Genomic DNA, 17,374 nt, shown 5'->3' on the forward strand with positions numbered 1-17,374 from the left:
AAAGTAACCAAACCACAAAAAAAACACAAATCAATTATACACCATGCAGAGCCCTCTATAAGAATGAAATGAAGATTAGATATGCAGTGCTCCTGAAAAGAAATATATATATATATCATAAAGACTTGTCCTGAATCATACTACTGCCTGACTAGAGATCGAGCATAGTATTCTAGAGCTGAATTTCTTGACAGATCTTGGTTTAAAGATGAACATTCGTTTTAATCAGCTGTTTCTGATTTAATTGTTTCAAATATCAATGAAACCTACAATGGAGTACACCAATATTCTTGCTCGCTATTATTTGGCATTTTTAAGATAAAAAGCAAACAACTCTCCCGACCCTCCCCCAAAAAACTTTGCGTTTAATTATGGAAATATATAAATATCTTTTTGCATGCAAATGTCTATGACTACATGGTTGAATAAATTGGGTTCGCAAGTATTAAAGTGGGCTTACATAGCAGGTGTAAAAACATAAAAATAGTGACTTCATTTATTACTCAATATTATGCTATTAATGTAAACCTAGAAATTTAAGAATTGGCTGCTTTTTAAGAAAAATATGTAATGGTGACACAGAGAGAAAAGAAGGGATAGGAGCATTTTTACTAAAGACAATAGAAACATCAAATATACCTTGCTGCAGTCTTTTAAAATCCCCATAAATTCAGCTTAAATAAATTTGGGTCTGTAATTTCCAGTCTAAGTCACCACAGCATAAAGTCTCTTCCCTCTTTGTTCTTTCCAATTTAATTGGAAGTTTTATTTTGAAATGAACCTCAAAGCAATTTTGGTTGTTCATCTTTTCATTATGTCAGTAGTAAAATGCCAACTTGCTCCCTGTAAGTGTTGGTGGCAGTGCAAATACATCAATCCGAAATGAAGTTTTTAGGTTCCCTTTCTCTTACTGTGTAATCCTAATGTTAAAAACCACTGTAAATAAAACAACAGCCAGAATGATCTTTTAACGTGTCTGAAAATAATTTTGAGTTTATGCTGTAACCATTTGCCAGGAGAACTATTCTAGAACCTTTTTAAACCATTACTTTCAGAAATGCTGCTTTTCATGAAGATGCAGGCTATCCTCTGGGATGTTCAACAGAGCACTCAAATTATAGATTCTTCCATCAGTTACGGAGTAGTCTTATTTATCTGTCAGAAAGGTGCTGATGTTTGGTCAAGAACGTGTGTATGGCCCAAGGTTAAGTACCAAAGTAATGTAGCATATAAAAATAGTCAATGAATAAATTATTGAATGTATTTGCTTTTTCTCTCTTTGCAAAAGTAACAGCTGATCACTTTCATTAGCACTTTGTGCATGAGAATGCATGATAGCAGCTGTGAAAATGCATTTTTAAGACTTGAGGGTGTGATGAGTTATGTAGGTATAAGGGCAGCATATGTTCAGCTAAGTTTATGGATTGTAATTTAAATTATGATTATAGCATTGAAGAGGCATAGAGGGACATGTGCCAGTGGCTCTCTCTCCCCCTTTTTGTCAGCTAACATATTGTGCTAGCATATACTAGAGGATTTCTATCATTCTAACTGTTGAAATATGATAGAACAGGAAGCATCACAACACGTGAAATTAGCTATGTACCTTCTGACATACCTAACTCTTTTTCCCTGTGGATGCAAATTCAGATTTTTTTAAACATCTATTATTAAGGAGAGAAACTGAAAATGAATAAAAGCCGAGAATGATCATGAAGAGACCTCAAAATATCAGAACAAACTGTGCTTTCCTGCTTTACCCATTTTATGCTCATTATATTTTTGGGGGGTTGGCTTGGTTAGTTCGGACATATGAATTCAATTTACAAACTAGCAGTTTGAAGATATTACAGATAAAGCCAATTACCTTCTCTTGATATTGCCGCCGTGAAGAATCCAAAGACTGGATTAAAGCTGTGGCATGGCCAACAAACATGGCATAGCAGGTGGCCCCCACGATCATGCTCAGCATGGTAATCCAGAGGTCAGACATGCTCACCGGGGCTTGGGCTCCATACCCAATGCACAGCATGTGACTCATAGCTTTGAAGAGTGCATATGAATATTGCTTTCCCCAAGAATCGTTCTGGAACAGAAGAGAAAAAGAAAATACACTGAGCCTTTAGCAGAATGAAAAATAAGTATGATCAATACACAGAGGCATTATAGAACAGTCGGTATGCAGAAACATCCTTGTAATGCAGCGTTGACACGTACTTCTTACGACAAAAAATAGCGATGCTTTTCAATGCTTGCTTAGAATGATTAAATAGAAATAATCTACTGCTCATTCCTGTGTTGTTTTCCAACTTGGTTTTAGCTTGGTTGAATTTATAACTAGATTATTTTTTGTGAGTAATGGTGTATCACACAAAAATGCAAAAGAATTAATGCTGAGGGGTTCATGTTAAGTTTCAAAGTAATTTGATCATCCTCTAGTACTACATTTGCAAGCTGAGAAGGGCTGCAGATGGATGCAAACAATATGGGTTCAAGTATAGTATCAAAACTAGATGTCTAGACTTAAAAATACAAATTGATGTATTCATCCAGTCTTCAATCCTATTATCTATTTTAAATGAAAAATTAACAAGCATGTTTTGGAAATGCACGCTTTATAAATTGAAAAGCCTTTCTAAAAGTCCACTTTCAGAATAAGGTAGATTGGAATTCAAATGTCAAGGTTAATGATGGGAGACTGTTGTTGCTTTAATAAAATAATAAAATGAAGGAGGCAAAATAACAATTTGGCAGGCACTATGAAAATAAGTTAACTTCTGATCAGTTCTTAGATGTAACTTCTGATATCATTTCAAACCTTATTTAAAGCTCAATTCTACAAAAAAAAATACACTGTTCAAAATATTGTACCTACCCTTTGATAAAATTTACAGCCTTTTAAAACTTAATTGAATCAAACTCCCTAGACCAGTGCTGGCTATATATATAATTTATGAGGTCCAATGCAAAATGAAAATGTAGTGTCTCTACCTAGTGTAAAGAACAGGATAAAGTGATGCTAAAAGTTATAAAATAGAGAGTTTTCTTTTAAAAATATGATATTATTTATAAAACACAATGGGATAATAGTGATGTATGAGTAACAATATAAACTTACACATTGCAAACAAAAATATATTTGGCATAATAATTATACATAATGTGATAAATAAAATAATTTATTAATTTGGTATCATGGTTGCTCATAAGCAACCATGATATGAATTCTTCAAATTCATATCTTAGGTCATCAAAATGTATATGTTTAGCAACTTCATTTTCAATGTTATAATTGAATATAATTGAAAGTGACATTAGTTGAAAAACGCAAGATCACAGATAATTTTTTGAGATTGTGAATTTTGGGAAGGATCTTTTTGCTAATGCAACTGTTACTGGAGCTGTTAAGGGTATTTTATAGGCTGTGACAGTATTGATATACATTTCTGATGTAGTATTTTGTAATAAAAATTTTAGTATATCTTTAAAGATATTCTCATAAAATACTTTTTCTATAAAGGTTTAACTCTTTATACAACTTAGTTTCACACATCTGAACTTAACTTTCAAATAGATATATGTAGTTTCATTTGCAGCTAGTTGTAAGTAATAATACAAAGAACTCCCCTATATACTTTACTTAGCTTCTCTTCTTGGAAATTACAGTTATTTACAATCAGAAAGTTGACATTGATATGATACATTGGTCTTAATCACATTCCTCAATTATGCATGTATTTGTGTGTGTGTGTGTGTGTGTGTGTGTGTGTGGATTTGTGAGCAAGTGCATGCACTGCAATAAATTCTATGACATTTTGTCATCCATGAAAGTTCATGCATTACCACCACATTTAAGATACAGAATAATTCTATCCCAACAAAGGTTCCCTTTTCTGCCTTTTTATCCAGTATAATTTTAAATGGAAATTTATACAGAGGTATTTTAGTGTTTCCTCTGACATTTCTTATGATTTGTCCAGGTTGTGCAAAAAATCAAAAGTGGTTTTATGATTGTATACAATTCAAAATGTTTGTTTAAGTGTTCTATTGCTGTATCTTTAGTTACAAGAAAATATTTAATTCAAACATTGTCTTCCTCATTAATAATTGGTTCATTTAAAACCTCAAGTGAAAAATGTGTGATTTTTTCCCATTGAATGTGATGATCTTTACATTTAATTTTTATGTCTAATTTTGTGGCTATTTCCTTTTCAATATTGTAGTAGCTTTCAAAACTGGAGATTTTAAACTGTAAAGAATTCTAATAAATCCCTGATATGCTTTATTTGAAGGATGGTGTGTACCTTTTTTTTTTTTTTGCAATAATTTATTGACAAAATTTATGCTTTGGCATGTTCTTTTCCTGTCTTGATGCCTAAGTGGGAGATATAATATTTGTGTAGACCTTGCAGGGATGGGCACTTATGGCAAGACATTCCTAGGAATGATGACAAGCCAGACTTCCAACATGGGTTCCAGTGCTGACAACAGGCAGAGCCCCTCCTAACTCCAATGGTTGCTGCTTAAACTGCTGCTGCTGCTCCTGCAGCCACCATTGCCTTTATGGGTCCAGTTCTGAATTGGCCATGTTGGGGACATCTGGCATCCCAGACCTCCCTGAAGGATGCATGCATGTGCCTTGCTGCCAAGCCGATTGCTTGTTGCCTCTGCTGCCTGCTGTTTCTGAAGGCCAGAACCTATAGCATAGCCGCTGACCGGCAGCTCCACTGCTCATATTCAGGCTCCACTGTCACAGGGACTTCACTTACAAAACATAAATTCAAAGAATAATATTTTCAGAAGGATGATAGTAGAGCATCAAACCAAGCACAGGTATTCTCTGTTTCTTCTCTTTGCATCTTTGAAAAATGACTCTATTTATTTCACGCTACATCAACAATAATTATATGAATGGGATACTACACCCCCAATATTCAGATGACTTTACATATGATCCAAAATATTCCAAACTCACATAAAATCTGAACCCTATTGAAAGTAAACAAATAAGTTGCCTGCAAACTCTGATTTAATCAGGCCTTATCTTGTTGTTGTTAGTAGCAACTTACCAACAAGTTGCTCCTTATGAATTGAATTTTTATTATTGTTAAGTATTCACTCATTTAACTACTTACTTCACTCAAGTATCCCTGAAACTAATTCTTTTTTTGAAGAAAAGTTACTGAACGAAATAAGTAGGAACATATAGAAAGAAGCTTACTAATTTCATTTGAGAACTTTTACAAGGAAGTGAAATATTTTGAACTTCTCTAGGTTTAAATTAAAATATTTGCTAGGTGTTTGTTTAGACAATTTGTCCATATCGTGACTGAATTTGGGTCAAGGTGAGGGCTGCTGGCAAAAAAAAAAAAAAAAAAAAAAAAAAGCGGAATGCTTATTCTAGAGTTTTCTAAGCCTCTTGACTTATGACATTCACTAAAACTAAGCCACTTAGTAATCTATAATAAGAACAAAAGCTCTCCAGTCCATCAGCTTTCACATGAACTGAAAATTTGATTAATTTAGGAGGCCAACATATTCCCTTACTGAATATCTGAATTATTCCTCTGTATCATGGAAAGTAAAGCTTAACAAGAATATGCCAAGTAGATAAAATCTTAGCAGAATCAGAAATTAAAGATTCAGTTAAACACACGCCAGCTGCTAAAATTGTTAAATAACGGGATCAATAACAAGTGGTAGAAATAGCAAGTCAGAAAAAGGGTGAGTGCTGCAGAACTGGACTAATAAATGTTGATCGATGTGTCAAACTTACTTGTGCAATCATTGAATAAATTTATCATTTATATCAGTAATAGCAATGTCAATCAGATGGGAAGTTGCACTGAGTTCTAAAGACAGCAAACAGAACAAATAGCAGAACAGAATTTTCCTAAAGCCACAAGTACAGCCTAATGGGTGGCCAATAACAAGAGTGTGTTCTACTCGAATATGCCATGATCTTACTTTATTTGTGTATATGGGAACATAGGGCAGTAAATGGTTGTACTCATTCAATATCACATTGCTGAAGTGTCAAAATCATGAAAAGATTCTGAGAACCAGTTTTGCGCTGATTGGTGATTGAAACAGAATCATAGCTGTTTTTAGGCATTAGTTTGAAATTTTTGTTCCATGATGTTTGTCTCCTAGACTTGTTGGATTCATATGTTTACTACAAAAAGAAAGGTTAAAAAAAACACCCTATAAGGAGGTTTCTCTCTTAGTTAAATGAAACATTATTTCTAGATTTTATTAAAGACCACATTAAGTGATAGCATCAATAGAGAAGACAAGTGGAGATCAACTTCAGGAGTCTGAACAAAATTATTGAAATATTAGGTAGGAACTGAGTGTGTATGACATTCCTAAGGAGATTTGAGGAATTACATTTGCTTACTTGGAGAAAATTATTTATTTTTTTCTTATTTTTATTATGGTCAGCATATTTTTAGCACACATATTTGTATAAGAAGGAAAAAGTATTTGCAAACATTTGTAACTCTGATTTCATCCCTTTACTTTATAACAGGTTTCAAATAATTTTTAACAGTAAAATATAAAGTAAAATTACTGAATATCAAAATTGATGTTACCATAAGAAAAAAAGACGTTCAGTCATTCTAGATTTCTTCCCTTGTCAGTTTATCCCTTGCATTCTAAGTATACTTCTTCCAGCTCCAATAATGATGATGGAATACAGAATTTGCAATATTCAAATTTATAAATTAATATTCAATTGTGCTTGAGATTATGGATATTTTTCAATATTTCCTTTAATATAGGCACAGTATTTTCCAATAAAAATAGGTAAATCAATGCTATATTCTTAATTTACTTTTTCATTAGCTCAATTTGTTATATTATGTTCTTTTCTTTTCTTTGCATGGGCAGGCACCAGGAACTGAACCCAGGTCTCTGGAATGGCAGGAGAGAATTCTGCCATTGAGCCACCATCGCACCGTCTTCAATTTGTTATATTAAAAGTTCATTAGTACCACTTATAGAAAACAGGCCCCAAATCAGATATTATTTTAATATTTTTAGCTATAATTAACCTTTCAAGCAAATCAAAGTATTTTCATTAGTTACTTCTTTGCTTGTTTTTACCAGTAAAATTTGAGCATATATATTTTACATATGTATATATGTACATATAAAATGTCATATATATATATAAATTTATATAAATATAAACACATTTTATATATACATGCAAGTGTAAAGACCCAATGCATGAGATTAGCATATACTGAGCATTTACTACTTGTATGAGGAATAATTACATCATCTTATTGCTCCTCCTACAATCTTGAAACATGACATTGTCATTAGATGGAAGAATACAACGATTAGAAAACTTAAAAACTTGCTCAACGTCACACACCTGTAGGTGTCAAGCTGGGATTCAATCACAAGTCTGTCTGAACCACAAGATAAGCCTCTTTAATTCTTTGCAAAAATCATCATTTATTTCATAACCAGTTATTTAAGTAAAATTTATTATAATTATACTGTAGCATTTTCTTGTATTTTAAGAACATGACTATATCATAGAAACTACTTAAAGAACATGCGTTCATCTCAACCAGCTAAAAAGAGCCTCTCTACAACTTAAGGGAATTGAGAGGAAAAATTATCTAACATTTTCATCAGAGAAAACCTCTAAGGGAAAATTCCCTGGAGAGTTTAAGGTCAATAAAGAGGGTTTGATCATACAAACATACTTCACTTTTATATTTTCCTATTGGCCAAGAACTCAAACTGCATTTTCTGCCTTTCCTCCTATGTTCAAAACCAAGGACTGAGTGACCTATCTTGTTTTTAATCACAGAAACAATCCCCTGGAAGGAAATCCTTGCCTGAGGCTCAATCCTCCAGAGCACAGAAGGAGCAGGTGACACAGGGAGGCAGGTTCAACGGAAACACTAACAGACGCTGTCTGCTTTCACCCGGACAAATAAAATAAGCAACAACATCATATTCTCTCTATGCACGCATTTAGTGTGCATTTCTAAACAGATTTTACGGGTTTTAGCAAAACAGCTCCACACTCATGATCCTCAAATGAGGTGATCATTTCTTTTGATGTCATTCTTTTCTCTAATTATTTAACTCTGCTAATGAGAGGTTTTAGTCTCAGGAAGGTTAAACACTAAAGAAACGTGAAATTGGAATGAGAACACAAAAAAACAACACTCCTTTTTGCTAGGCTCAATCTTCTGCTCTTAATAATGTAGTCACCTGATACATAAATGAAATGGGACTATTAAGAACATGTTTTCAGCTTGAATCTAAACTTGGGTGGCTATGGTTGATTATTATGTCACAAAAATTATTAAATATACAATTTTGTTCTTATACAAAGGTTTGTGTTCCCATATAAAAGAGGACAGTATTAGATTTTCTTTTTAGCTAATTGGCATAGATTTCAGTTTATATTGTGGGTGGTGTAATGTGGAAAGAACTGGAAATTTTTATGGAAATTAAACAAAAGGCTGTATGGAAAAAGGCTGACACATAATAAACTCCCTATTTCTCCCCTAAATTAGTTCTGGAAATGTGGGACTAAATTTATTAATAGTGCATGTGTGTGTGTGTGTGTGCTTTAATTTAACAAATAATTTACAATATTTTCTGGTGCCAGGTAAAATTCTAAGCTCCTAGCATATAGTGAAGAGTATTATTAAAATAAAATGTTCAAGGACATGCATAAACAAAATACAGAAAATTTTAACTCATAGGGAAAAGAAATGGGTAAGCTGATAAAAGCTTACTAGCTGTTTTAGGTAGTGATTGGCTATTTAAGTTGAGGGTGCAGAAAGCTTCCCCATTGTTCCATAAGTCAAGCCCTCAACTGTTACAGTATCTCAAACTCCATCTTAGAAACGGTATATTTGATGTTTATAATTAACATATCCCTGTAGTTTTGATAGTGTGGTAAGCAAATTTCTCTGCTTTTTCATTTTCTACCCAGACTTGTTTGTGGGCCGGACTCCTGCTACCAGAGTTTAAGAAGGGAGAATGAAATAAAATAAAAGTTTCAAAGAATTAAATATTTTCTTTTGCATTGTTAGAATAAATTTTATCTATATATTCATAGAAAATCAGAATTGTAAGAGATTTTGGCCATGACCAAGTCAAGTACATATAGTTAGAAAGCATTATATGTGTGTGTCTGTGTGTGTATATAAACACATCCAGATTACCCATCTTTATTTTAATCTAATATGTAAGAAATAATACACCTTAAAGGCATGAAAAATATTCCTCTACTTTCACGTTTGAGAACTGAAAAAAAATAAAAGGAACACAGGTCTGCACATGATTGCCAAATATTTCCAGTATATTTGCATATCATAATGACCATAACCAAACTAAAAGAAAAACAATAAATATGGTTTATATTGATATCTTACATAAAATCATGTTTGATCTGGTGTTTATCACAACAACTCTGTAGTAGCTAGAAAAGTCTTCCTTACTTTCATTTTACTGACAAGGATAAAGTTCAGAGTTGTATCAGCTTGCCTATTGCTTCATGGAAAATAATATCAAGTCTCCACTGAATCCCTGATTTGATGATTGTAGATAATTGCATTTTAAGATGCACTGTAATAATTGCCACTCTGTATTCTCCTCACATGTGGATATTTAACAGGAAAAATTCATCATAGTATGGTTAAACTATATCCTTTCTTAAAATAATATCACAAGACTAATTATTATTGTAATATACTTGAACAGAATGATAAGGATTTTGCATGATCTGTATTTACCGAGACTGTAACAGATTTATATTTTTGTTAAATCAGGAGCTAATTGAATTATATAGAAAACCAGTCCCCTATGCTACACGTATTTCTTTTTCTTTTTTTTTTTTTTGAGAAGTAAAAAATTTACGCGTATTTCAATAACAAGTTTCAAAGATGGAAGCATCAGTTGAAATTATTGCCTTACTTTATAAACATACTTTTTCAATTTCACCTTATTTGTAAATTACTTAGCTGTAGCTAAGTAAGATTTACTCAAATTAGCAACAATATACATTACTGAATTCTAAAGGTAGCATGACTTAAATTGCAGATAAATAAACAAAAACCTTCAATTACAAACAATGCTTGAACGTGATATTTTGATTATGCAATCTAAAAGATAAGTCTAAATCTTTTGCTGTTTAACGCTGTGTAAAAAGCAGAAAGCACTGAGCAGCTTACAATTATTTTTAGATGCCTAAGCTCCAACTTAATGCTCTATCCCATGATGTGTATTCAGTGTATTCTTAGCATGTAAGACTTCTGTGTCCTTTACTGCTCTGAGAGGATATTCTGCTTTGATTCCTAAAGCCACATATGCCTTATACAAATGTAAGTTTTATTCTGTCTGGACTCCCTGATTTCAAGTACAACTTCACAAAAAAATTCAAATACCAAATAGTACTTAAAGCAGGCAAAACACAACTTATTAAATCAACATACTCAAACCAAACACTCTTTGTGTTAGTACTTAGGTCAAATCCCTTGAGTCTCAGTTGTCTCAATAAACTAATTCTCTACTCACATTATGTTTGAGTGTGTGTATGTGTGTATATGCATGTGTGCGTGTGAGAGAGAGATAGAATTTCTCTTCAAGGTTCAGATGATCTCTTCTTACGGTCATATCTCTGAATTCAGATATAAACCAATTTAGAAATGTATAGCAAAGAAACTGTAAGAGAGAAGAAGAGGATTTGAAACAATTTGCTTATTGTCCCTCTTTTTCTTTTTTCTTTTCTTCCACTTACTGCTTCTAACAGCTTTACAAGAACTCTGGGTAAATGATTCAAAATCAATTCCCATTTCTAATGAGTTCCTTTACATTGTGTAAAATCAGAAAAAAATACATGGGCAAAAAACGTTCTATTTTCAACGATGGCATTACTATCAAAAATATATATTAACGGAGTAGGTTTCTATTAACCTGTGGTGGATTTTATTTGAAATCATGCTAATGTGCAGATTCTATTTTCTTATGGCATAAAGAAGAAAACTAAAGTTATTTTACTTTTTGAAGAAGCAGTAGCCTTTAATCTATTTTTTGTATTATAAAAAATCATGATAGAAAAGCAAAATATTAGCCAACTAATAGTATAATTCATTTATGAATTATTGGTTTTGAGGGATGGAGAAGAAATCAATCAAGATAACCAAATTGACCTAAAAGTGAAGCATCTCTATGCCCTTCAGCAGAATTCTTATTTGGTTTCAATTCTAATATTACCTAATGCCTAGACCTCCCAACATAGGACCATTTTGGATGTGAGGCATAACAATCAAAATTTCTTGAAGGGAGTATACCACTTAGGGGCAATCCCTGTAGAGGAATGCTCTATAAATACCTTAACCGTCAAAGGTACAGTTTTGACACACACTGGCAGACCAATCTTTAGGAACACTTCCAGGCAGGTCATATATGTGTCTTTTCTTGACTTCTTCCAACATGGAAACAAACAACATTACAGCTTACTGGCAAAAGTAGAAAATGCCTTAATAATTAACAGCATGCTTTTCTCAGTCAACAGGGACTATGCAGGAAAAGAAGTAAACACTCAAAGCCTAATGATTTCTCTTGTGCATCACCCGATGACTCATAGCAGCTTTTCCCAAGCTAGTTCTAAAATGATTTATCTGCTCCAATGAGTCAAAATTAGAGTTTTTGAGCTTCACTTTTATTTAGGCTCTAGTGGGTATGTGGGCATGTGTCATATACCCCAGGCTTGCCTTGGAGGAAGTGTAGGACAGTGCTCTTTCTTATATACAACCAGTATAGTGCCCTTGGTAGCACAGTACCCCCAGGTTCTGTGGACAGGGGAGACAAAGGCAGCATTAAGTGTTAGGGAGAGCACTGTGATCACACAGCATGTATTTGGGAAGAAAGTATCTTTCTCCAATCAGAGATTCAAGATAAAATATGGTCTACTCAAAAATCTCTCTCCTATCCTCTTCTAAGTGGTTTGAAATTACCCTGTTGTTTGTCTCTCTTTTAGGTAAGGAAGTAAAGTTGAGGACATTGTTTCTAAAAGGTCGCTATATAAATGCCTATCCATTGCCTATAAGTCAATGCCTGTAAATTTTTCTTTCTGGCGTGGTGTAGGGTTTCCATGGCTGACCCAAACAAGATTCAAGGTTGACTCTTGAGAGGCTGGAACTGGATTTCAGCACAGCTAGCAAAGAGTGGGGAGAGCCGATGGAACATCCCCAGACAAATCTTTTGGAGAAAGACTAAGTTTGAATGCTTTTATGTTGAAAGCAAATGTGTCAAGCTTTGATTATTGGCAATGAAGTAGGGAAGGTCCAAGTGGAAGTGTATCAAAAGAAAAAAAGTATGAAGAAAATTCAGGAAAAATTTGATCTTTTTAATTTTAGCTATTTCTATAAATTTACCTGACATTTACATTGTTGAGAAATAGGATAATTCTGCTAGAAGTAAAATGAATTGAACCTCTTTGTAAACCTGCAAGTATAACGAGAGTATCACTGATATTATTCTTAATCATTAACACATGTTGATAATAACATAGTTGCCTGAGTTTCCCAGATATACCTGCCAATTTGAAAACACTCAGGTTTGAGCCTGGTTAGTATTTGTGGCATAAGCACAAAGTGCGTAAGTAAGACAAATAGCATTTGTACAAAATTTAGACAGATAACTTCCAGAATTTAGGGGGAAAAAAAGCACAGTTATTAAAAATATGAATATAATCACAGGCAGAAGAAAGGTCAGGAAAATGTGGTTAAAGTAGTGATCCTCATAACAGTAGTGATACAGGAAAAAAATCTATTGCTTTTCATATTTATTTCTCAACTTGGTTTAATTTCACAATGCACTAAGGAATTTTCAAAGACAATCTATGGGATGTATTAAATCTTCACAAAATAGATTCATGGTAAAATATCTTTTTTAGGAATGTAAATGATCAAAATATCCTCCATTAACATGCTGTATATCATGAAAGATTAAAGCTAAATTAAAAGCAGGATCTACATATCTAAAGCCCAAGAAGTTGTCTCCACAATCAAGAAAATCAACTGAATATCTGAACTTGTTATACACTTGGGCATCAATCAACAGGAACTTTTGAAAAGGAAAGAATTTACAAAAGATAAATATTCATAGCCACTTGGCCGCTATCATCCAATCAAAATATAAATCTGAAGGCATCATAGAAGTTCTGAGCTACCATTCACTAGACTAAACAGGAAATATTATTTATATATTCTTATTCACTATTGATTTTGTATGGCAGGTTTCACTTCAATCAGGAATCTTGCTATTTGGTAATCTCATCATCTTCCTCCATGCTGCCTCTTCCCATACAACAAGCAATAAACCAAAACCAAATCTGAGTAAGTCTCAACTACTTAAGTGAAAGAGTTGAATATTATTCAGCAAAATAATACAAACTTCTCTCCTGATCTCTAGTCTTAGATATGTATTTTCTTGGATATTGTCTACATGACTTTAGGCAGATGTCTCAAACTCTGTGTGCCTAAAATGAGCTCACCTAACTTGAGCTTGCCACTGATAAAACCTGACTCTCCTGTGTCCCCCATCTCTGTTTATCATTACTTGATTGACTCAATGTTGTACTCTGCTTCTCCCCATTGGGTGAACCCAAAACTTCTAGGGAAAAAAACAACATTCACAGCATATGCTTCCACTTTAATACCTAATATTTCCCAGGCTAGAACACTCGACATTACATGCCACAAACCAACCAACCAACCAAACACACACAAAAGAAACAACTAAAAAATCTATCCCCCCCCACCCAACACACCCTCTTTATGACCCCAGGCTATTGATCCCTGCCCAGTACTGTATTTAGGGCAGCCTTATAATGTTATTTGATTTGGGTCCATATTAGGTTCTGTTTGGGGCTACTTCTATAATCATGTATTTATCATTTTGAAAATGATTTAGCATTCTTAATAACAATGTTTGACTTCTTTGCACTTTTTCCTTCATTGTGACCCTTATTAACTCTGAGATCAGTTGTTTCCCTTCCAAGTTTTCATGAACTAAATTATACTTCTATGATCCACACTGTCATAACTAGATAACACCATTTTGTTAGGTCTTACTAACAGCGGTTGATATTAAACTGGCTCCTCTGTTTTTTCAGTATCTGTGGACATCAATTTTGCTATTCTCTTTCTAAAGTTCTAAAGTTCTGAAGGACCACTTTATATAGTTTATTTTGCTTGACTCTTGAATTGGAAAATAAAGCTTCTTTTCTTCATCTCAGTGAAAAATTCTTTAGTTTATATCTCATCTTTTCTATCTGGATCACGACAAATTACAACATAAATTTACACCACAATTTACTACCCCTAGTTTAATTCCCTTCTAGCGTGATTTTCAGAAGAATCGTGGCAAGTCAAATCATACCACTCCAATGCTCAACTTTCCCATAACTTTGTAGAGTCAGTCAGATTTACCTAGGAAATCATAAAATGCCCACTATTGTGTGGCCTCTTCCTCCCTTTCCATTAACACTCTTTGAGTTTTCTTACCCCTATACCAAAATTCGACTCTGAAACTATTCTCCAAACAAGCCAACTCACACTCCTCCATGATTCTGAGGAGGGAATTTCCTTTGCTTGAGTGTGCTTCATGGCTTCCTGCCTTTTATTGCTTGGCTCCTAGTTTGTCAAGATGAAGTTCATTTTATTACTTCCTGAAAGATTTACTTCAATCTGTCCAATTTAGCACCGCCCCTGCTCCCCACAGTTGGGTCCAACTTTTCATCTATATGACCACTGCACTGTGCTTCTATTTGTCATGTGATTACATTTTACCATCTGATTATTTGTTCACTTTTACCCATATAACCAATGTTCCCTAAGGGCAGGGACCATATCTTAACCTTCTTTCTATCCTAAACATCTTCAGAGTGATTGATATCTGTGGAAGCTAACACAAATATTTAACTGAATTAATAGCAACATATAATCCTGTTGTTTTTGTTTTGTTTTGTTTTGTTTTGGGGGGTTGCATGGTCCAGGAATTGAACTCAGGTCTCTTGCATGGAATGTGGGCATTCTAACCACTGAACTACCCATGCACCCATAATCCTGCTTTACAGTGCTGTAACAGCTACGTTGAATTATATTGAAAATGTAAAAGCCAAATGCCTTCACTTGACCTACAAAGGAAAAAAAATCTCTCATATTTGGGATATTTATGCTGTGATTGAAATATGAATTTTAAGTTTAGTGAAATTAAACACATGCCCTTAGAAGTCTGATCAACTATTCTCCGAATTGATATCTGTATAGCCAATGTCATAAACAACTCAGTATAAATTAAATACCGATATAAAAATGGAAAGAAATGCAAGCTATTTTAAAACAATTACTCTTTCCCTCAAGAACAGTTTATCAAGGGAGCATCATTAGTTAATTTTCCAACATAGTTCCATGTCTTTCTCTCATCACCTTGTTTTCTTCCAAGGAGGAGGGCGAATGTGCTTTCTCAATGACTTCTGTTGTTCTGGACCCAAAGTACCAATATTTCAACTTGAAAGACCCCTATAATGATGCATATATTATTCTCTACATATTTTCTTCAGGAAGCAAAGATGGAATGCATACCTCAAATATATAAGCTGCCAAACAACCTTATTTGCTTTCTGTTCCCTTAGATGAGATAAGATATCTAACAGTTACATAGGAAATAAAACTTTCAGATCATTACTCATACGTGGAAATGTGATTCAACATAATTCTAATGAGAAATGTATGCAGGGGGCACATCCATACACAGGAAGTATTATATTTATATCATTTGCTTCACATTGTTGTGTAGCTTCAAATTATTTTCATGCATATTAAAAACAAAACAAATTATTTCATGTTTTCCAAAACATGGTTCAACAGGTAAGACTATTCTCAATATGCTTCAAGTTCTCTCTTTGGAGGTACAGAGGAAAAGTAGCAGAAGTTTATTCACATAATAAGCCATGAATCTTTGTTGAAAAGGATATGCTCAGTCTTGCTCTTTTCTTTATTGTTCCTCATGACTCCAACAGATTAAAAAAGGATGAAAGCAATGTAAAAAAATTAAAACTTTTCTGTGTTTACCTGGAAGCTTTCCCTATATGTGGATTAAATAACAGAAACCATATTTAGGCATACTAAAGTTTGAACTATTAATAACCCTGAACTAGTTGACCTTGTATATGGCTCAAAACTCAGTAGTCAATGACAGAACGTGGATTTGATTTTCTTTTAGGGCAGTGTCAGGCTCAATTGTGCAGCCATTAAATGTTGGTGGATTGATTGTTTATGATGAATGGTCTGAAGTATTAATTGTTTGCACTTCCATTTCAATTAATTGCAACTAAAAATGGACTTTTTTTGCTTACTATGTTGATGTGATATTTCTATAATATTTTACTCTCAGAAAAAGCAAGGAAGTCATTTGTTTATATGTATTTGGTATTACATTAAGTCAAGGTCAGAGTTAGGGGCAGAATTGATAGTTTTTCTTTACTTGCTTTTATAGTATTTGATCTTTAACCTACTGCTTTCCCTTGTCTTAGCTATTGCAGAGAAAGTGATAGTGTTATATTGAGTTTCACTGCTAAAATAAATGCAAGGTCATTGCCTCCAGCAGGTGACTGGAAAAGATATACAGCACAATCTTCTTTATTGTGACACACAATACAAAACTATGATTTTTTCTGAAAGCCTTTTGACCATACTAAAATAAATAAATAAATAGAAAGCCTTTTGACCATACTAAAATAAATAAATAAATAAAATAATAGTTTACCCATAGCCAGCTGTGATCAATTTAAATTGGCCAAGCAGACAAAATCAGCTTCCTTAAATAAGAGCTACCCAGGGTCTCATTAGTACAGAGGGAAAAAAATTCAAGGTCATGTTCAAGGTGTATGACCTCATGGTGGAAAATTTCAGTTCTCCAAACACCTCCCAGAAAAGAAACCAAAAGCAAGAGGAATAACTCTCAGGCCGATTTCAAAAATCTCATTTAGAGCATTGGACAAATATTAAGATAAAAAAAATAGAAGATCTAAATATATTGAGGTATATATTTTTACAAAGTAAAGTTGACAAGGTTGGAATTGCATGGAATGATTTGATTAGAATGTTATACAGAATTATTACCAGACAGTTTTGAATCTAGAAAAGTGGGTATCTCAAATATTGAAATGGCAGAATCGTATGCATTACTGATTAGAAAGAAAAGCTGACACGGGACTGTAAATTGATTTTATAAATAGACAGAAAGACCTGCTTCCTATTTGACTTTTCATCTTTACCTTCCATACTTAGAAAAATAGCAGAGAAGGTGATTATAATGAATC

At 33.4% G+C, this 17,374-nt stretch overlaps 1 protein-coding gene across 1 annotated transcript in view; it reads right to left on the reverse strand.

The window, feature by feature from the left end:
• Positions 1-17,374, reverse strand: part of HCN1 (hyperpolarization activated cyclic nucleotide gated potassium channel 1) — a 437,825-nt gene that overhangs the window by 168,576 nt on the left and 251,875 nt on the right. The window contains exon 4 of the mRNA XM_077115160.1: positions 1,868-2,086. Coding sequence (XP_076971275.1) covers positions 1,868-2,086 — 219 coding nt within the window. The remainder of the gene's footprint in view (positions 1-1,867; positions 2,087-17,374) is intronic.

Source organism: Tamandua tetradactyla, chromosome 9, assembly GCF_023851605.1.
Source record: "Tamandua tetradactyla isolate mTamTet1 chromosome 9, mTamTet1.pri, whole genome shotgun sequence".
Lineage (NCBI taxonomy): Eukaryota > Metazoa > Chordata > Mammalia > Pilosa > Myrmecophagidae > Tamandua > Tamandua tetradactyla.